This window comes from Miniopterus natalensis, chromosome 8 (genome assembly GCF_054644295.1).
Source record: "Miniopterus natalensis isolate mMinNat1 chromosome 8, mMinNat1.hap1, whole genome shotgun sequence".
In the NCBI taxonomy this organism is placed as follows: Eukaryota; Metazoa; Chordata; class Mammalia; order Chiroptera; family Miniopteridae; genus Miniopterus; species Miniopterus natalensis.
In genome coordinates this window covers 31,472,097-31,493,938 of record NC_142088.1, presented here as the reverse complement: position 1 = coordinate 31,493,938, position 21,842 = coordinate 31,472,097, and the positions used below count along the sequence as shown (strand labels likewise).

The window sequence follows — 21,842 nt, the reverse complement described above, 5'->3', positions numbered from 1 at the left end:
ATTTTATAAAATTGTTACTTCAGCGAACAATATTTACCTAAAAGTTCCTACTTTAACTTTTAATTGCCTGAATAATTGTTACAGCTCAGAGAGACTGTATGTTAAAATTTTGGAATGTTAAATATTCAGCAACCTGTAACACCAATGACTACCATTTTGTCGACTATTTATTATGGAGCAAACACTGCGCTAAATTCTTTATGTGCGCTCCTCCACCCTCACCACTTTCCCCAAGAAGAGGCCCACTGAGCTCAAATCCAGGTGTTTTGAAGCCAAAGCCCGTGTTCATTACTATTGTGTTTGGTTTGGTGCTTTATTATTTTCGTCCACAATTCTTAAAAGTTCTTCAGTGGTTTCTGACAGTTTATCGACTGCCAGTAGAGAAAAGAAAAGCTGAGAGATGTACTGGATTTTAAAGATTTTCTCTGTAATTAAATGCCCCATAGAGTGTTAAATTAATGTGTGTGTGTGTGGCTTGTACAGAGAAAAGTAAAAGGAATATGCAGAGTTAAATAAAAATTTTCCTAAGATATACCTAGCTTTACAGCTTTAAAGACGTTCTCATTGAACAGTGGCAGATACTTTGAGTAAAAAATGGTAATTGTTTATTTCTTCATCTCTGGGAGAGCAATTTCTTGGAGAGATGGATCATTTAGGTAGCTCACAGCTGTTCCCATTTTGAAACTCTCTGGAATTTTCCCCAGAGTGATTTACAAATTTTCTGGAACATTCTGTTGAGAGTAGGGAATATGTTGAAAAGGGGAAAGACTATTGGAAAATCAAAATTCTTGCTTTCTGATTCCAAACATTTAAAAAGAGGAAGTAAGTTGCAGTTTCCTCTGGCTTCTAACTTGACAGTGCCTGCAGCTGAAAAAAAGAGTTCCGTAAATTAGAATTACACCCTGTGTGAAAATACATATTAAATATGGATGAAAACCCTGAAGACACCCGGGTTTATAAGTGCCTTAGCCGATGTTATTGCATAGTGAGTGAACAGCAAATCGTCAGTAATGTTGATGAGAATGGATTAATTTGGGCTTCTTAGGATTTGCTTAAAACCTATTAGAGAACCAACTGTAGACTGAAATAAAAGATTTTGGTACTAGAAATAATTTTTTCTTCACTAAATTTTGCTAGCTCTTTAAGGAATGATTTAAAAAGAAATGAAATATTTTCAAAAGTGTTTCAAAACTTTTGATGAGCTTTAAACACCTTGATGATTTAGTGTAAATCAGAAGCAGATGTATTATTTTCTAGAATGCACGTGATATTGAGGGAGGGAGAAGTTAATGGTTCAGGAAATGTGGGTTTTTTTTGTAATTGTAAACAAAACCCAAATGCTAAGGCATTCAGAATCTCCCAAAGTAAGTGGGGCCCCCTTAAAGTAGTAACTTGGAAGCTTCTCAAAAAGTCGCTTGGTGTTTGGGGATCAATCTGGCACTGAAAAGGAAAATCTGTTTCAGGTGTAGTCAGATTGGACGTGGCGAATTGCATCAATATAGGCTAGTTTTGAAGGAATATAGTAGACCACAGGAAAACAAACTATTCTTTAAAAAAAAATAATATATCTTATTGTTTATAGTGTAAAAAATAAAATCACTTGAGCAGTTTTCTGAATGACCTTTTAATTTTGAACACAGAATAAACAAAGTATGTCAATGCAGGTACATGCTGTATAATGTAATTCTATATAAAATTTACATTTAGATGCATTTGAGTATTCAAAAGAGAACAAAACAATACCACCAGAGGGCTTCTTATGTTTTTATTTTATTTATTTATTTATTTATTTATTTATTTATTTATTTATTTATTTAATTTATTTATTTATGTTTTTTACTGACTTTAGAGACAGAGGGAGGGAGAGAGAGAAACATCAAGGAGAGGGAAACACTGCACGTCCCCTGGGAATGGGGACCACAACCTGAGCATGTGCCCTGACTGGGAATCCAAGCAGTGCAGTCCCCTTACACCAGCCAACTAAGCCACACTGGCCAGGGCGAGGGCTCCTTATTTAAAAACACAGTAAAAATAATATTCACATGCATTAAACACTGTAAACCATCTCGATGTGTGTGTTAAATTTGACTGAATAATGAACCGTTGAATGGTTGTTCGAGAAAGAAGTCAATTCAGCAGTGTGCTCTTTATATGTCCTTGGTGGCAACTTGCTACCCAAAGGAAGGAAGCTTTTACCCTTTATGGAAAGCTGTTGCTATGGGTGTGCAAATGAAAACAAAGGATTCTGTTTTCCAAAAGTCTCAAATTCCCCAGCAAAGACCCAACTTCAGGCAGTTACTTACATGCTGGATATTTGATATCATGATATAAAATTTTTCTTAAGTGAACATATTGGCCCTATTTTGCAATGATATAATTTTTATGCTGTAGGATGAAAATGATTCGTAAATGTATGTTGGGAGTTTTTATATTCTGTCTTGCGTTCACCGCAGTGCAATTTACAATAGCTAAGATCTGAAAATAGCCCAAGTGCCCATCAGTAGATGAGTTGAAACACAGCAGTTTTATAGTTTGCATCAGCTGGAGCTCGGCTTCAGATGAATGGGCTGGAGGATATCAGATTTTTCAGTAGAAAACCAGCATGAATAAACTGAGAAACTAAAGATATATTAAGTGAATAGTGAATACCCTTTATCCAAATTGAAAAAGTCATGAAAGAGGCAGTCAGTCCAATATGTATGTAAATTAAATTATGAGGAGTGGGGTTGAGTTAAGTGCCAAATAGTGAGTCCCTGAAGGATTCTGAGTGGTGGAGAAATATACTGAATGGATTCCTAGGAATTATCAACACTGAACTGAAGACGGCAGTAGAGGTAAAAAGTCTGGGAACTGGGTGAACTTTATGAAAAAGGAAGCAATAGTGTTTGGGGCTGATTAGATGTAGAATATGAGGGAGAATAAGAAATTAAAATTGGATGCAAGCTCTCAAGCCTGAGGAACAGCAGGATTTTGATACTGTTGCTAGAGAGTGGCCGTTAAGCTAAACTAAATGGATGCAGTGGTTCGTTGTTTCTAGATGACAGGTTCAAATTTAAATGTGAAATGTGAGGTGCACGGTATAGAAACTGAGATGTCGAGGAGGCTGTTGAGATGCCAGATGGTGCATGGCTCTTCAGAGAAGGTAACGTATAGATGTGGATCTAGTGAATTAACTCCAGAGAAATGTTGGTTAAAACCCCAAGAGTGAGCAGTGCATGAATTTTCTAGCAGAATCTTCCTTCCTGACCATTTTCTTTTCTTTTTTTACAGAAACTAAATGCACTTTTTTCTTTCTTTCTTTCTTTTGAGCATGAATTATTGGTTGCATTGTGTGCAAAGTCTTAGTGATAAATGAATAGGTTTCAGGAGGTTTAAATATTTTTGCTATTTCTGGCAAGAAAAAAATTTATCGGAAGCAGAATTTCCTTTCGTTTGCCATTAAAAACTTCCCTTTCCCACCAAGTTTCTTCTCATCACGATCTGTATTTAACACACAATTATTCAATCAATCATATCTTTATTGATATAATGGACCATTAACAAACAAAAAAGAATGTTAAAGAAAATCAGGCAGGCACGTGACACAGAATTGACTCTTCTGTGTTCAAATCCATGGGGTCCTGGTTAGTGCAAGAGGAGGACTGTGTCTTGGGAGGGAAGCAGGAGATAGAATTCTACTAGTACCAGCTCTTTCCAAATGCACAAGGGAGAAATCTTTATCAGGAGAAGGTGCTTGTCACCATTTTAGGTGTGAAATCCCAAAAGGGCTTGTTTTTTTAAATCTTTACTTTTAATTCTGGGCATAAGCTATAAGGGAGACCATCACATACAAGTGTGAGCAAAACAAATGACAACATTTTTATGAAATAGGTGATCACCAAATAGAAAAATGGACTGATTTGATGTGGCCAGCAGTCTGGTAATTTGTAGTTAAGTGGTAAATAGAAAGGGGTCAAGGGAGTAAATAAATTCAGAGTAGTCCATTAATAAATTATAGTCCTAGAATAAACATTTTGGCTGGATTAGTAAAGGAACACTGATGCAAATGTGTTCATAGCAGGTGCTATATGCATAGGAAACTCATGAAAATATTAATTAAAAGGATTTTAGGCAAGAAAAATGGAAACCATAGGGAAATGCTTCACCTAAAATATTTTAGTAGAATTCAGTTGTAGTGATATGCTATTCCCATCGAGTGTTTTCTTCTTGTTTTAATTCTAATTAATCTTTGTCTGGATGCTTTTTTGGTGATACCTACAAAAGGAAAAGAGAAAAACTTTATGCATGAAGACATGATTTGTTGTGTTACTTTATCTAAAATTTTCTCAAATATCTTTTAATGTTTAAAACTAAAAAAAATGTATCTTTGTATAGAACAATCTATTTCTAAGGATGTCACTTTGCATATATGAGTTAGCCAAAATGGATAAACATGTTGTTGGTTTTTATTATTTTCAGTTAGAAATGCATGATCCTTTTATTAAAAATGTGAACATGTGCCTGTGTATGGTTGGTGGAATATAGATGATTTTATCTACATATTAACACTATTCTATAAACATGCATAATTTTTATATTCAGAAAAGTAATATTTAATTTTGAGCATTATCAGAAAGCTTAAATATATTTGGTATAATCCTTTAAAATGAAAGTTTAGTATGCAATATTAAAAGAATAAAATGGTTTTCAAAAATTAATTCTTTTTCTATGAAGATATATTAAGGGGAGTTGCAGCTAATAGATCCAGCAATATTATCTTAATGTAGTTGAAAAGGGAACATTTATTAGCTAGATCATAACACTTTGTTTCTTATAATAAATAGAACTAATTTCATGATATCTTTTTTAGATTAAAATTCATTCATAATTTCAATACAATTGTTTTTTGAACACTAGTGAGTTAATTGGAAGAATGTTTTCTCTACCTTTTTTACAAGCCCTAAGACATGACTTTTCAGAAACAAAGTTGTTTTCATTCCCTCCGCATCCACTGTAATTAAATGTGAGGCATTTCCCAACACTCGAATTGTAGTAGAATCTCTTCTCATGGGCTTTGCACAGTCCTCTGTCTGCTGGGGTCAGACACCAGGAGGGGCCATAAAAGCCTAAGAACATGAAGAAAACATGGTAAGTCATTATATGATAGTTAATTTGAGACTTTCACAGTATTGGCTTTAGATGAGTTCTGTGGCCTTTTTATGTAAAACAGCAATCTGAATGAATAGTACTACTTAGTAAAATTCACGTATTTCAATTCTACAAAAATGCTAAAGCAATCTCCAAGTGTCTGCTATACTGAGACCTTTCTCCAACAAATGAGAAAGCAGACACATTTGCTAAAGGAAAGTGCTATGATTGCTCTTTATATGCATAAAAAGTAGTATGTGACAAACGAGTAAACAGTTTAACTTCTGAAAGTTTGTTAACAATATACATTTTTTAAAAACTATTGATATTTACATGTCATTTGTTCATGAATGATCAACTTTAATAAAAAAGCCCTGACCTGATGAGCAGAATTCTTTTTTCTTTAAATCATTTTTTATTTTTCAACTACAGTGGACATACAATATTATATTAGTTTCAGGTGTATACTCCAGTGATTGGACATTGTATAACTTACTAAGTGATCATCCCGATAAATCTCGTGCCCATCTGACACCATACAGGGTTATTGGAACATTACAGACTGTGTTCCCTGTGCTGTGCTTTACATCCCCATGACTATTCTGTAACAACCAATGTGTACGTCTCAATCCCGTCACTTTTCACCCAGCCCCCCTACCCCCATCTGGCAACTGTCGAAATGTTCTCTGCATTTATGAGCCTGCTTCTGTCCTACTTCTTCACTTATTTTGTTTTTTAGATTCATTTGTTGATAGCTATGGATTTATTGCCATTTTATTGTCCATAATTTTTTATCTCTTTTCTTCTTCTTCAATAAGACCCTTTAACATTTTATGGAGTCCTGGGTTCCTAAAGAAAGGGCTGGAGATGGGAATCTGCTTCTGGGCGAGGCGTGGAGTTAGTATTTACATGTGGCAAATCTGCAGAGCAGGAAAAGCCTGTGTCTTCATTCATTAACGAGGAGGAAGCAGCATGAAATGGGCAGAAACCCACGTTCCCTGTGTAGGAGGAGGGAGGGCAAGCCGTGGGCAAAAGTGCTCTGGGGAACTTGCTTTGTTCTGTGTGACTGGACCATTCTGATGAGTGTAAAATGTAGAAGGTGGGCTAGCAAGGTATTTAAACTGAAAGGTCACGGGGAAGAGACGGTGAGGAACCTTGTGTGGACAGGGAGGCCTCCACAGACTGAAAAAGAAAACAATGGGTAGATATTTATTGGGTTGTATTTTTAGTCTAGATCAATGATTTTCAACTGGTGTGCTACAAAATTTTTAAAACATGCCATACCTGAATGTTTGGTCAGGGGCACTGCCCTCTTTTCCCTTAGATTGTCAAATAAAAACAATGACAATGACCACCACAGCAGCAGCCGTGTGGTGTGAATGCCCTGTACTGAACCGTAAACACAGATCATATAATGGAGCTGCATCTTATTGGTCACATCCCATAAGGTTGTGCCTGACTGATTAATTCTTAGTACCAGAAATCCTTATATAAAGTATAGGCACCTGATTTTTTAAAAAGTCACTTTGGAGGAAAAAGGGTAGGTAACTACTATTTTTTTTGTAAGTCAATCAAAATTATACCTATTTTTTGTCATATTGGCAAAAAATGTATTTTTTGGTGTACTGCAGAATTTTAGTAACTAGTTTATGTGTGCCATGAGATTAAAAATGTTGAAAATCGCTTGTCTACATACTGCCTAGTCCATGGTTAGAGTCCACAGTTATCTTCAACCAGGGATTTTTCTAAACAAAGCCACGAAGAAAAATTACAAAGCCATGGTTAAATTACAAATTATGAAACTCGTGAGTATAGCTTATTTTAAGATAATTATGTCATAATACATTAGCAACACTTTTCTTCATGTCATAATTGCCAAACTGGAAGCCTTATAATGGTTTTTTTTGGTTCCTTGATCGGCTTTTAAGGTAGAGTGAGATTTTAATAAGAAAAAGGAGATAGAGGGGAACGTGGGGGAAGGAAAGTACAAAGGTGAAAACATTCCTGGTTGGATTGGGCTACTTTGCAAATGCCAGGCTATCTGAAGAACAGCGCCCATGGAGAGTACCGTGGGGTGCAAGGCTGGAAATCGAGAAGGCCCTTGAATACCACTGTATTTGGATTTTATGATGTAGACATTAATGAACCACTGAGAGTATTGAAGGATGAAAGAGACCTGAAGCAATTCTTGATACATGAAGCAAACTCAATGAGGCATGTGTAGGTCGAATCCAGCCGGAGACTTGCAACAGAGAATATAAAATGACCCTAATTAAAGCAGTTACAGTGGGAATGGTTAAGTTAAGCACCAGACTGAATGTGAGGAAGGGAAAGAGCTAGGGAGAAGACAGTTCTACTTTTCTAGCCTGGTTCCCTTAGAAGATGGAATATTTTTTAATGTATTATGAAACAGTTTATAGGCATAATTTAATCATTTGTAATTTTATCTTGGCTTTCTTCCAGTGTGCCTTTACTTAAAAATTCCCTGAGTGAAAATGGAATTATGAACTATGCCCATGGATTAATCAGCATCTAGGCAAACGGGTCCATGGGATGTTAGATAGAAAGTAAATCCATGTTTTGAGAAGACAGAAACATTTAATTTGGACTTCAATGGAAGTACAATATCATCATGACTCTGTCTTCCCATAACATTTGTTCTGGTGTCTGACTTAGCATATAAGATAGGCATTGAAGTCATGTATGTGTCTGTCTCCCCCCATTTCACAGGCATGCCTGTAAAGGCCAAACCACCATCTATTTATTGTTCCCAGACTCCCAGCCCTCATGCCAATTCCAGTCACGGAGGAGGGACACAATATCTGTTGAACTGAAACTAACAAGTGTAACATCTCCACCTCAGGTTATAAAACAAAGTTGGACATACGGGTTTGCAAGTCCTCTGATTAGAAATAAGATTCAAAGATACAAAAAAATTATTGGTATTTTATAATTATATTTTAATTTACAAGTGCTTTATGTTATTTGAGAGAATCATAATATTAAGTAATTAAATGAAGATACTTCAGATCAAGGTCACAGGCTTTAGTTATATTAAAAATTATCACTAATGAAATGTATATAAATAATACCTCTGATTATTTTGTTTCCTGCTGTTGACACTGGGTAATCATCATCATCACCACATAGAAAACCTCAAATATTAATACTTTTGAGCTTTATTGTGTGCTAAACACTGGGTTAAAACTTTTACATATGTCATCACAATCTCCACAAAATTTTTAAGACATATTACTCTCCACATACAACAAATGAGGAACCTGAGGCTGAGGGTCCTGTAATTTTTTTCAAGGCCACAGAGAGACTTGGCAAATAGCAGAACTAGAATTTAAACCCACATCTTTCTGCCCATAAAGCCAACGCTCTAAACCACTATGATACGCCATCTGAAAACTAACTAGAAAATAAAAATAACTAAGCAAAGATATTTTAATAATTACCAAATAAAGTTGCCTCAACTTCCCCTTCATATTGGATTCCCTGATTTTCTTTTCTTTGCAGTTTAAGATCAGAAAGCCTTAGGTGCTTCTCATCCTCAGTTACATGCATGAAGCTGGAATTTATCAAGTTTGAACAGGAGAAATATATCTAATCAAAACAGCTCATCAAGCAAGAAGGCTGGAAACAAGGCTTGGGAGTAACACTGCTGAGCCAAACGGTATTCAGAGAGCTCAGGCATTTGAAGGCAAGGATTATTGAGTTGTCATGTTCACAGTGGGCTGATTCTAGAAATAACAGACCCAGCTCCCTGGCTTTAATGAATTATGTGTTCCTATTTGCAATGGCCAGTCAGATTCATTTAATGGCATTAAGATGTGACAGAAAATTAGCAACCTCGTTCTGTTGTGTCCCCAGAAAAGATAGAGTTGGGATTTTCCTAAGAAACACACATTTTATATCAATGCTTCTCAAATCCATTCCTGCAAAGATTATCCAGTACTCAAGAAAAAGGTCAGTCACTGAATTAATTACACACACCGCAGGGTAGCACAGGCTTTTCTAACCTATTCCTACTCCATTCCTAACTTGCCCTAGAATAGTCAATACCAAATTCACGTTACAACAGGGATTTTATTTTAGCAAAAAATATGTGCCATCAAATTAGTATGATTAATTTATTAGTTTTTAGTTTGTATTTTATCCATTTGTGCATAAGTTTTGATTTATGGTTATATAATAGTCACAGGCATAAGAAGTTTATTCCTACTATTTTCCTTGTTCATATAAAATTAGTGTCATTCAAGTTAACTTGGTTTACAGATTAGAAGTTTGTGATTTTTTTCTCCTTTAAAAGCATCTATATTATTTATGTTTTGGAAACATGTGTCTGGAGAAATCTTATGACCAGGGCAAAAAGTTCACCCTTGTTAAAAACCAGACATGGTCCAGGAAGAAAGGGATTAGCAGAAGGAGTCAGTGGTCACCGAGGGTGACTGTGCTTGGATGGCAGCAAGCTTGGCAGAGGGGAAGAGCTGTATTTTGTTTCTCACCAGCTCCCCTGCCAGGAAGTAGCGGGTCTGGTGGATCCTCTCCGCGAGGTCTTATCTATTTTTGGAAAGCCAGCTTATCTGAAAATCAACATGTGAAGCACCAGATCACCATGCAGGCATATTTAGACAGTAGGGGAAGTTTTTATGCTTGTTGGTCTGAGAACACATTATGGAAAACAGGATGCTTCTTCGGGACAGTGGAAGCGGGTTGTTGATGAAGTGCGGCTTTCAGAAGCATCAACAGTTGTAGTGGTTAACTGGGGTGTGCAGCTTACAGTCTACCCGGGGGGGGGGCAAAATGGGGCTCACAGATGTGAGTATGCGGAACAGTTTATTCTTGTGTTATTATTAATGTATTTATTGTTGTATTCTTTATTATTATTAACCTACTTTTGCCCACCCCTGTATATAGCATAGCATAGCATAGCATATATGTTATGTTATATTATATTATTATATTAATTATATTAATTATATTATATTATATTAATTATATTATATTAATCTGATCTCTGTGATTATCTATTCATCCATCCCTATTTATTGATCTGATGTCTATGTCACCTGGTTTTCCTGAGCCAATATTAGGTCATGCTTTTTTTGGTACATCATATCCCAACATATATATGATTTAAAAAATTGAAAGATTTAAAAAATAAAACTACTTTACATATCCAATTACAAAGCCAATTTTCTGTCAATGCATACATATTTAAAATAGATAAATAACATTTTTTTAGCACCCCCTTCATTTTCATTAGTGTTTCAGCTTAGATTACACATGATTGTTGAAGTAATCTACACGTGAAAGATTGATGGTCTGACCAAAACAGATAAGACTGAAAATGGAAGGGACAGGAATGGGCGTTTCATTGGAAAAGGCAATGGAGTTTAATGACTGACTAGAAAAAGAGAAGTGATCAAAGTTTACCAAGCCCTCTTCTGGAATGATTGGAAAGATGGTGACAGAACTCAGAGTTTGAAAAGCTGGCAGTATTGACTGGGATAAAGAAAAATTATACAAATAAAATTCTTTTGGCTTTGCAGCCCTGCGATCCTTCTGCATGCCAATATCTCAGCTCAGATAATGTGCTGTCACTTGTGCACAGGGACGTGCTTACAGACTCTTTTGTGAAAATCTCTGTAAGAAAGAGTAAGGTTCAATCTTTGAGGTCACCTAAGTAACCTATTAATATTGAAATATGGAAATAAAAGGAGAAAATTAAACTTCAATTGTGCTTAATACCCATTCAACTCTCTTGAATGGAGAGGGCTCAGTGGAAAAATTATATTCTCAAGCTCATTTGCAATATTATGGAAGTAAAGAGTAGATAACAAGAAAGAATTACTAAACCATTTTCTAGTGACATAAACAATTATAGAATCTAAGGACCTCCGGCATTTTGACTATACCACATTGTCCAGCTCCCAGGGAGATGTTGCATGCCCTCCAGCACATCTCAAGTGCTTTTAGAACAGGGCTGAAAGGCCTGTGATGTAGAGAATTTAATCCCAGTCATTTTTGAAGACCTCACATTAAAAATAAACACTTTACCCTTTGGGACAGCATGGAGGGACCTGGAGAGGAGTACGCTAAGTCAAATAAGCCAGTCGGGGAAAGACAAGTACCACATGATCTCACCCATAGGTGGGATCTAATGAACAAAATAAACTGATAAGAGATCCAGAGACATAGAAACATGGAACAGACTGACAAATCTCAGGGCAGGAGGGGTGGGGAGTGGGGGTGGGGAGGGATTAACCAAAGAATTTAGATGCTTATATGCACGACCTAAGGACACAGTCAACAGTGTGGAGAAGGCGGGGTTTGGGGGGGTGGATGCCGTGGAGGGGATCAGTGGGGAGAAAAGGGAAGACATCTGTGAGACTTTCAACAATAAAGAAGAATAAACACTTTACAGAAAGAAATTGATACTTTAGGTTTCATAATTAATCTTGATTCTTAGGCCGGGTTGGGGGTGATACAGGAAGGTGGTGATGCGGGGTGCAGGTGGGGTTGAAATGAGAGGCCTGAGGCAGGGCCTGTAGGAACTTAACCCTCCCCTCCTCTGACGCGACAACGTTTCAAGTATTGTGAGCTCTTGGTGAGCTCTCGGATGTCATGCCTCCTTTCGCTTTCCAGTCCTTCTCTGCACATGCTTCCAGGTCTCTATGCGACTCCTAAGCTGTGGCATTCAGAGCTGAAGCAAGCCCCATGCTCGTGTTGAGGTCAGTGTGGGGCTGAGCTGGACACTGACATCCTTCATTCTAGATAAGTCACAGTCGACAATTTGCAGTGCTTTAAATTCATCTGCGCAGAAATTTTGTTTGCTTTCTGTTTGTTTGCTTGCTTATTTCTGTTGTTGTTGCTGTAAAGAGAGATGCTCAAAGACGTTCTGATTCTGAGCCCCATCGGATTCTGAAACATGGCCAGGGTGGAGAACCCCTGGCCCAGACACCGTGTCTCTTTCTAGCCTCAGGTTGCGATTTTAATAGCCACAGAATGCTTTCAGCTCATGCCAAGTTTGCATTTAACACTTTCACATGGACTATTTCTAAGCAACATCTCCGATTTATGAATGAGCGCATGCGATTTTTTAAAATTTAGGTAGGAGGAGCAGGACCCTACGTTTACTCTGTTAACTTTCAGTTTTTTTAGGTTGTTTTTAACTATTGAGATATTTGTGGTTTGTGGTTATGTTTTCCAGCATTTTTACTGTTTTACCAGTTCTGCAATTTTGTGGGCATATTTGCTATAATGATTGTTTAAATTTGAGTACTATGTTGACAGGGTAGAACCCAGAAAATAGATCTGCAGAAGTCCAAAAGAAAATGTCCTTCAAAGTGATACAACCTTTGGGGATGGTTTATCAACAAATTCCTAATCTGTCCTGGGACTAACACCAGAGACCTTGCCCAGTGCCTCACGCAATTTAAGGGTACATTCGACTGCCTTTGAGGTACTGCTGCCACTCTAATGACTTACCACCAGACACAGGGGCTGATAATTTATAGAAAAATTTGGCATAAAGTATCACATGTAAGTTTCATGTGATATGGAATCAAAAGCCTACTTCAAAGCATACTTTAAAATAGATTAGGAAAATTATTGCTTTTATGAGATTAAATGTCTTAAACATGTTGACTCTCAGTGTTTCAACAGACCTATTGTTAAATAACAGAACAGGTATGATTTTTTTTAACAGCACAATTTTAATATACATTCTACTTTTATTGTTAACATGATATTTTTCTGGCAGCAATTTTTTAAAAATAAAATTCTTACCTAAACCTCTGGCAGCGGTGGTAGGCCGAGGTGTCAGGGGTTCAGTAGGCACAGGGTCAGGTTGGGTTCTGTCATCATTCGCTGGAAAATGTATAGCCAGTTAAAATATGGGACATTGTCACAAGCTCATAACCATATGCAAAAGCAAAGCAAGCAGTTGTGTTAAGAAAAGTAAACTAGAAATTTTATTCACGTTTCTGTGTTAAATTAGTGTACAGTGGATCTTTTGAAAAATTTTATATATACATATCTAAAATAAGATAATATTTCCATGAGTAACTTTCTAGTTCTTAGTAAAAATAAAGTATAACAGTTAATGTTAAGATCATTCCTTTAATAAATTTTATGGTCACATAAAACTGATTGATTTTAGGTGGAAGTTTCAAAGGAACGATTTGTCCTCAAATTGTTATAAACTTAAGGATTTCAGACTTAATACAGTATTCTCAGGAAAGAAAATTAAATAATGGGACATTAAAAAATACAATGTTGTGTCTATGGAAACAATTTTCCTATTTTGTTAAATATTTGTACTTTAAAAAATTTCTTTAACATAGTGACTAATTTCTATCGGATTTAATAAATACAGATGTATCTCCGTTTGTATGGCTAACAAAAAAGCTGGGTAAACTTGAACATCTTGTAAGATGCCTTATTTTTTTTAAATGCCTATAAATGAAGTAAAATGACATGAGAAATAAACTTACATGCAACCTCACAGGCGCCTTGCATTCTTCCAACGTTACCAAGTTGTTTATATTGCCAAGGCCCCCCATAGGAGAATTTTTCACACTGCTTTGACTTATTGTTATAAAAATACCTAAGAATATGAGCTCGACAGACCTTATATTTTTCTGCTTCTTCCAGAAAGCAGAAAAATGGCCTTCCTAGAAATTATAAAAGTATCAGAAAGCAAATTTCTTTTTTATAAACAATTTAATTATTTAAATGAAATGTATAAATAACTGGCCGTGTTGAAGTTATTTAAGGAATAAACATAAAAAATTAGGGATAAGAGGTAAACATAGAACTTGACAACTACAATATTAAAATCATCTATTTTATCTACTGTGACATTTAGAATAAGGAAGATGCGACTATTATCACACATCGTTGCTATTGGAATTTCAAGTTCTAAATTCCTCACGGTAAATTAGTAGGGCATTAACGACCAGCTAGTCCATGATTTGAGAGAATAAAAGATATTGGCGTATTTTCCCCTTCGTTTGGAAGTATAAAATATTATGGCCAAAATTTGGTTTAATTATTCTTTCCGTTAAGTTTATGTGTGTCAGCATTGAGGAAAGGCCTGTCAATATTTCTCATTTTGGGCGTGAGGCCCCCGGGGCCCTGCACCACGCTGCTCGGGTGGGAGTCCCCGTGGGAGAGGCGAGCGGCTGGGAGGCCCGGCCGCGCCCCGGCCGCCGCGCGCCCGAACCCCGAGCCCCGAGCCCCGAGCCGGGCTCGCACCCGCCGCCGGGAGAGGGCGCTCGCGCCCGGCTGGGCGGCTGACCCCCGCCGGTGCCCGCAGCCGCGGCGGCACAGGGCCCGCCCGGAGCCCGCACAGGGCCCGCCCGGAGCCCGCACAGGGCCCGCCCGGAGCCGCAGCGCCTGCGCCTCGAGGGCGCCGCCCCTCTGCCCGGAGCCGCGCTCGGGGGGGGGGGGGGCCGGGGGGGGCCGGGGGGGGTCGGGGGGACCGGGGGGGGGTCGGGGGGGGTCGGGGGGGGTTCGCTCTAGCGCGCGCCGTTCCTAATGCTAGTGTTTCTGCGCAGTTTCAAACCTGGAAAAGCCAGTTGCCTATGACAAAGGTTATAAAATGAAGCCTCCTACTTTAATACAGTGGAAAATATCTATTTTCTATAACTTCTCCAAGTACCAATTTAAAAGTTATTTTGTTTATCATTTATTGCCTCTTGTTTCTCACGATGAATGTTACTATTATTCCCATAGTAACAATTTGTAGTTAAATTTAATATATGGGAAGAACAAAAAAACCCCAGTTCTTTAATTTGTCTAATACCTCTTTATAAGACAAAGAAAATTACATTCTATTGGTATCATTTTGATTTGTTTTGGTTTTAGTATGTACTTCTTATGAAATTTTAAATCATCTTAAAGGATATAAGAATTCTGTGTTTGACAAAAGGGAGTAGGTAAAAATATTGCATATAAACCACAGAAAACAGGAGCAAATTAGAAGAAATTTTAAGAAATTATAAGAAATTATAAATAAGAAGTCCAACATCTTGAATTGCTATTATTTATATGAGGTCCTGTTGTAGGACATACATTTATTTTAGGACAAAGTCAGAATTGCGCACATAAAATATTTCTGCTTAGGCCTACAGTTTAAAACACTTATGGTTATAAATCTAGAAATTTATGCCCCATATTTCTCAGGTAAGTAAATTAACATTTCTTTTGAATCTGCATATACAATCTTTGCTCTAAATTGAGGCTCAGTTAAAATTCACTAACATAGAATGCATAATTTAAGTCATATACCAACTTCCACAAGCCACATCATTTTCACTCTTAAATTATGTTGGAGGCTGCATATTTGGAAATTGTCTTAACTAAGCTTGCTTTCAAAAAAAATTCATGCCCACACTCCTCAGATATATAAAATGACATTCCTATTTAATTAGGAACTCCTAATTAAATTCTTATTTAATACAAACAGTAAATAATATTGATAAAAGCTATTATTTATTGTTAAATATCTCTACTTAATTTGCTTATGATTGTTGACAACTCAAAGACATATATCCATTCAGGGTAATATTGAATAAAATTTGGTAAAGCCACACAATGCTGAGATTATCCAGAAATAAGAGATCTGAAAACTAAAGTAAGACTGGCAACATCTACGTCACTGTTTGGGACATGTTAAAATATCATGTGTGTGACCCTGCATTGTGACTAATTTGATAATAAACATCATGCATGCTGTGTTAGAATGAGAGTAAACATAGTGTTTGAAGCCTTCCCTACCAAACACTAAGCATGTTATTTCTAGTTTTTCATTTTTATCTACTAACAAAACACCATTTCAAAGATCACATGGATTTAAGATGAACCTTGTATCAGAGAAACCTAAGAACTGAATTTGTTAGTGCCTTAAGTAAATTATACTAATGAGCACACAAATGAATATTTACCATCGACCAATGCTTTCAGTGCCTTTTCATAATCTGCAAGAAAAAAAAGCGTATCATTGATCACAGTCTATAAAATAATGTCATGAATTTCAATTTAACAAACTAGGATGATGTATTAATTATCATTAAAATTATTCTTATGAAGAATGTCAATAAATAAATTTCGTTTTATGTCCTCTAAGTATTAAATTATTTTAGTTATTGTAACCATGAAGCCATCTTGTTTTATCAGAATAATGTCTTAAAAGCTATTAAAAGCCTAACATGTTAAAAGGCCTAACACGTTCAAAATTTTGACCAGTAATTATTGGGAGTTTATCTCAATAAAAAGAGATAAAAGTACATACAATAAAAAAAAAGAAAAAGAAAAAGAAAAAAGTCTTAATTAGATTAAAGCAGAATACAGTATTCAATAAAGTTTAATGAAAATAAATGATGTACTTTTAAACCTTATAACTTAGCAACAATATGAAAAGTTGGGTTCAGTAAAATCTACATAGAGCAGCATGAATGATATTTCTTTTCTACATTATTTCAAGGTTCCAAATAAAATGATTTCACTTTCTACATGCATTTCTGCTCTCTAATGCAGCTCAGAATTTTCTAATGAGGAGCTAGTGAAAGCCTCACATGGGTTCTCGGATTCATTATCCTGACCGTCAGCTATGTGATCACTGTATTGATAAAGTCTAAGTCCACGTGACTGACAATGTCTGCCCTGCCCACTCTTAGCTGCTGAATTACACTCACTTCACTGCAGATATAAAACTTGTTCTGCCAACTTAAATGTTTTTCTTCCATCTTCATTATGAAGAACATAAACCAATAAATGGGGCTTAATATATTTTATAATGACTGATATAAAAAAAATAGTGAACATGAATGCTGAAAACATGGGGGAAAAAAATGAAAAATTCCTAGAGATTTTAAAATGGTTTACACTTATTTTTCTCTAAAATTATCCAATGTGTGATTAGATCTAATAGCCCTAAAGGCCTATTATCTCCTGGGAGATAAGTGTCCCCAGAAACTCACCTACTACACATGTTTTTTTGCACTCTTCCAGGGTTTCAAATCGATTCTTATTTCCTCCGCATCCCCCATATATAAATTCTTCACATTGTTGAGTGCTACTGTTGAAAAAATAGTTCCTCAGAAATGCTCTGCATGGGCCAGTCTCCTCTCTATATGCACAAAATCGATGTACAAGCCTCAGCGATGGTAAATTAGACACTGCAAAGTAAAAATAAAAGCTATAACATATAATCCTTCACCAACATTGTAATAATGTTCTTTGTTTCCTTTTTGTTTCCTTTTTAATAGTTCCAACTTTAAGAAAAGGTCCAATAAAACAGGCTGATATAAGAAACCATAGAAAGTTATTCATAGCTATCAAAAAGATAAAGTTTATAAACTCACCAAATGAGACAGGTTTTAATAAGCAACTATTAAAGGAAAATGTAGAATAACTTTTCTAGACTTATTACTTAAACTTGTACCAGCTGACCGACGTGGAATTAAGTCGTAATTGTAAGGTAACTGATGTAGAGATCTCTTTTTTAATTCAGCCATTTTTTTAAAAAATTATTTTATTTTTCTATCACCATTTATTCCCTCTGTGCCCTCTTGCACCTCCGCCCCCCTCCCCGGCCTTGCAATCGCCACCCTGTGTCCAAGTCCACGAGCTCTGTCTTTTTCGTTTTGCTCAGCCCCTGCCCCCATACCAGAGCTGTCTGTCTGCTGTCTGTCTATGAGTCTGTCTCTAATTTGCTTCGTAGTTCAGCTTGTTCATTAAATTCCACATATGAGTGAAACCATGTGGTACTTTTCTTTCTGACTGTGATCCAGCCATTTCTAAGGGCCGTCATCAATAGATAGTTCTTCGAGTGCCCCTCCCTAATCCACAATTGTGTCGCTTTTTGCACACAAAACAACTCTTTAAATGCAATAGTATATTCATATTCATATACATGTATATATCATGCTTATTATGAAAATTTCCTAATTATGAAAATTTTGGTGTTTGACCAATCTACCTATCTCAGGGTAAATTTATTTTGCTTATCATGATTTTTTTTAGCAACAATTGAAAAAACATAATGCTTTTTATGTTTTAAAATAAAGTGAGGCAATTCTCTGGACTTTGAGTTATAATTTTTTCCTAAATATTCAGTCACTTAATTTTAATCACAAGAATTTTCTGTATCGGGGAGGAGGAATTTGTACATAAGAAAACTCAACTAAAATTTTTAAATTTGATTTTTATCAAGTCTAATAATATTAACAGAGGCCTAATCTTAAATAAATTGCATTTGTTTATGGAATACCTGTAAGAGTGAAAACTGTGATTGGTACAAAATGACTTAAACCAATTTTCCCTTTAGGGGGCAGCATTGTCCTATTAAATTAAAACTGATAACTAAATATCTTCAAAAAAGTGTTTCAAAGCACTATAAATAATTTACTTTGAAAAAAGAAACATGAATGCATGTCACTTTAATATTTTTATATAAAATATTTTTAAAACATGATATAAAATATAAGTTTGTAAATGTATCATCTTCTAGAAGGAAAACCAATTTTAAATTTCCTGTAGTTTTAAAACTGAATTTTCAAAAGAGAAAATATGCATATCATAAAAGTTGAATTGGATAATTTTATCAAAACTGAATTTTCAAAAGAGAAAATATGCATATTATAAAAGTTAGATTGGATAATTTTATCAGCTCTCTCCTACCCTGCATATTTTTGTCAAATAATCAGTTGAATTAATGTCAAGCATTAGCCATATTTAAGTAATGTTAAAATTCTTCATAAGAAATTAACTGAAATGTTATTTTTAATTTCTTATGAGTCATAAAATGGTAAGTCGGCCTTGCGATCTTGGAATGGTTAAAATATGGCTTTTTATACATAAGTTGGTATTGTGCTGCTTGATTCATTCGACACCTTGGATGCACATGTGAATTTTATCTCACCCACCAATGCAGCTTTTAATTTTTAAAAATATGAGTATAATTTACAAAATACCACATCACCCTTTTGATTACTTTGATAACAGAACTGACTATTCTTGTCAATTAAAATAAATTGAACAGAAATTATAAAGCAATAAACTTTTAGACTTAAAATTTAATAAGGTAGATAACATGTAACAGATTTATAATAACACATAGATCTTTATCTACAAAAGACAGCACCAAGCCTAAGTTGCCATATGTATTCAAAAAACCTTTTTCTTATAAATCAGTAATTTTTGAGATGCATTCTCATTGATGATCCCTCTAGTTTTTACTCTTAATGTATTTTATAGTCCTTTATCATCACGCCAAATCTTTTCTTTTACATTTCCCCTATTAAGGTTATACTCCCCCCAAGTTCAACATGCTATATAGCATTTGTGCCATCAGGGGGCGGCAGTGCACCACAAAAATGAGAGTACGGCCTAGTTGTCATTATACTAGGAATAACGGCTGAATGTTTACTGAGTAATCACTGTTCTTCAGATATTTTGTAATTATGTCATTTAACTATCACAACAAACTTACGAGTTAGGCATTATTATCTCCATTTTACAGTTTATAAAATGGCATGCAGAAATTAATTGCTCAATTTGTGCCATAAATGATGACTTGAATCGTCCCCACGTAGTTTTACAGAAGGTATCTCGCACATTCTTAATAACTGCGTGATATTGCATGACTGAGATTCATAAATTGACACTTAGTTAAAGCATATAGACTTCATTATATAATTTCCAATCATTTCTTTTTCTAAAATTCATCTTATAGAAACTAAAAAAACTTTTAATGATGAAAGTAGGTGATGATTTTACACCAATGTCCTAAGGAAAACACTAAGAGCTGACCTTTATTAACTACATTTTATTAACGATCAGCTAATTTTTCACCTCTACATTCACATCTTGATGTCTTTTTCTTCATGAATCCTGAATTTTGCGCAGTGAGCTTGTGACCCACACTTGGGCGCAGCAGCCCTGAAGTGGGGGAGTGGGACCCCGTCTCGTTTTCATTTCTTAACTTGGATGAACCTCTTCGAGAGTCAGTGATCCTGTGTTGATGGTGCGTCGGGCACGGTGCTGGCTCAGCAGATACGATGGCCGTCAGCACATTCGGTGGCAGCGGCCCCCTCTTTCACGGGGGACTCAGATAGTCAGAAAGTTGAGGGTGCTGTGCAAGTGTGTAATGAGATACTTTAGCTTGTCTGAAGGGGTCCGGGAAAACTTTGCTGAGATTTGAAGGACAGACAGCGACGAGGATTGATCTAAAGCCCTGAGGCTGGAAAACACATCCGGGGAATGTCACAGGAATTTCACGTGATGTATAAAACATACAAATATGGTTTATATTTAACCATTTTGGTCACTGACTTCTTGTATTTTATGTCTCTGTCCGAGGATCATAATCTTACTCTCCCACCCCCGTCCTGGGATGCTGGATGGAATGCGCATGATAACCGTGCGGGGCCTGTGTCCTTGACTGTTAGAATCCACACTGTCCTGGGACTTGTTTGGGAACCTAGGGCTTAAGGCAACGTACTAAGAATCTCTGTGTTTCTTCACTCCCTGACCAGAAGGTTAAATTTCTCGGAGAGGAAGAATGCAGACACGTGCTCTTTGCCTTCTCTGTGTCAGGAAGTGTGTCTGATGCTTTTTGCAGTTGATATAACAATGGTGAGATCATGGATGTTTGCATCACTTATTCAGAGATGAGGCCACTGGGAGTCAGGGGGTTTATGGAACTCGCCTAATTTTGCAAAGGTGCTGTGGGGCGGACCTGAGCAAGCTTCGGTCTGTCTGATTCCACACCTTGTAAAAGATAACCTGCCTTTCTCTGCACACTCCCTGCTAATCTTTCTCTCGTCCAAAGAATTGTTTTTTAAAAGCTTATCACCATTGTTTTTATCATTACAATTTCTGTGTTTTTGAGAAGTTTATTTCTTCCTCCCAGCAGGTTGGACTGATAAAAAATAGTTGGCCAATGACTTGTGAGAGAAGCAATGAAATCTTGTGTGTTCTACAAAATGATAGGATGTTATTTTAATGAAATGGTGTAATTCTTTAAAATGACCTTGGCATAATGTGATACGTGATATCTCCTGAACCAAATGGATTCAGATGTGGAAACATGGTATTACAAGATTAATTAAAAACAAAGCAGCCGAAACTGGAAAAGATGGCACAGCTGTCAGCTATGGTCTTCAAGTCTAGCTTTAAAATCAGTTCTGTTCCTTCTCCAGCGGGGTTTGGTCTGGAGAGATCCAGAGATTTTAAGGTTCGGCCTGGTCAGTGACAGGTCAGTCCCGGCAACAATTTCAGGAGCCCCCGGCTGGCTGCCGTGCATTTGCTCCGTCTAATTGAGGGAGATTGGACTCGGCGAATATTGCAAACACCTGCACCCTTCGCCTCCCACTGCTCAGGAGGGGGGTGGGTGATTTTCCCCTGTGGGTTCTTATTTTCCCTCCCATATCCCTTCTCTCCCCGATCTCCAGAATAGAACTCTAGCCATCTCTTTGGAGAAATGAACCAAATGAAGGATTGGAACTCATCTAAAAATGACCAAATTCCTCTTTTTATAAGACACATTATGGTTTTTATTTTATTAAGTAATGTGCCATATTTAAGAATTTGCATAACTTTATATATGGTCACTGGCATATATCAATAGGCCTTTATTGTGCATTTCTGGGTAGGATGTGAGTGCCCCTGTTGATGCTAGCTGGGTTTGCCTCTCACCC

The 21,842-nt window shown here is 36.4% G+C and overlaps 1 protein-coding gene across 1 annotated transcript in view; it reads right to left on the bottom strand.

The window, feature by feature from the left end:
- Positions 1-3,497: 3,497 nt before the first annotated feature.
- The window catches only part of TFPI (tissue factor pathway inhibitor), a 31,044-nt gene continuing 12,699 nt past the window's right edge, over positions 3,498-21,842 (bottom strand). The window contains 6 exon segments of the mRNA XM_087819984.1: positions 3,498-4,254; positions 4,926-5,105; positions 12,925-13,005; positions 13,655-13,692; positions 13,694-13,811; positions 17,082-17,318. Coding sequence (XP_087676110.1) covers positions 4,166-4,254; positions 4,926-5,105; positions 12,925-13,005; positions 13,655-13,692; positions 13,694-13,811; positions 17,082-17,318 — 743 coding nt within the window. The 3' untranslated portion in view covers positions 3,498-4,165.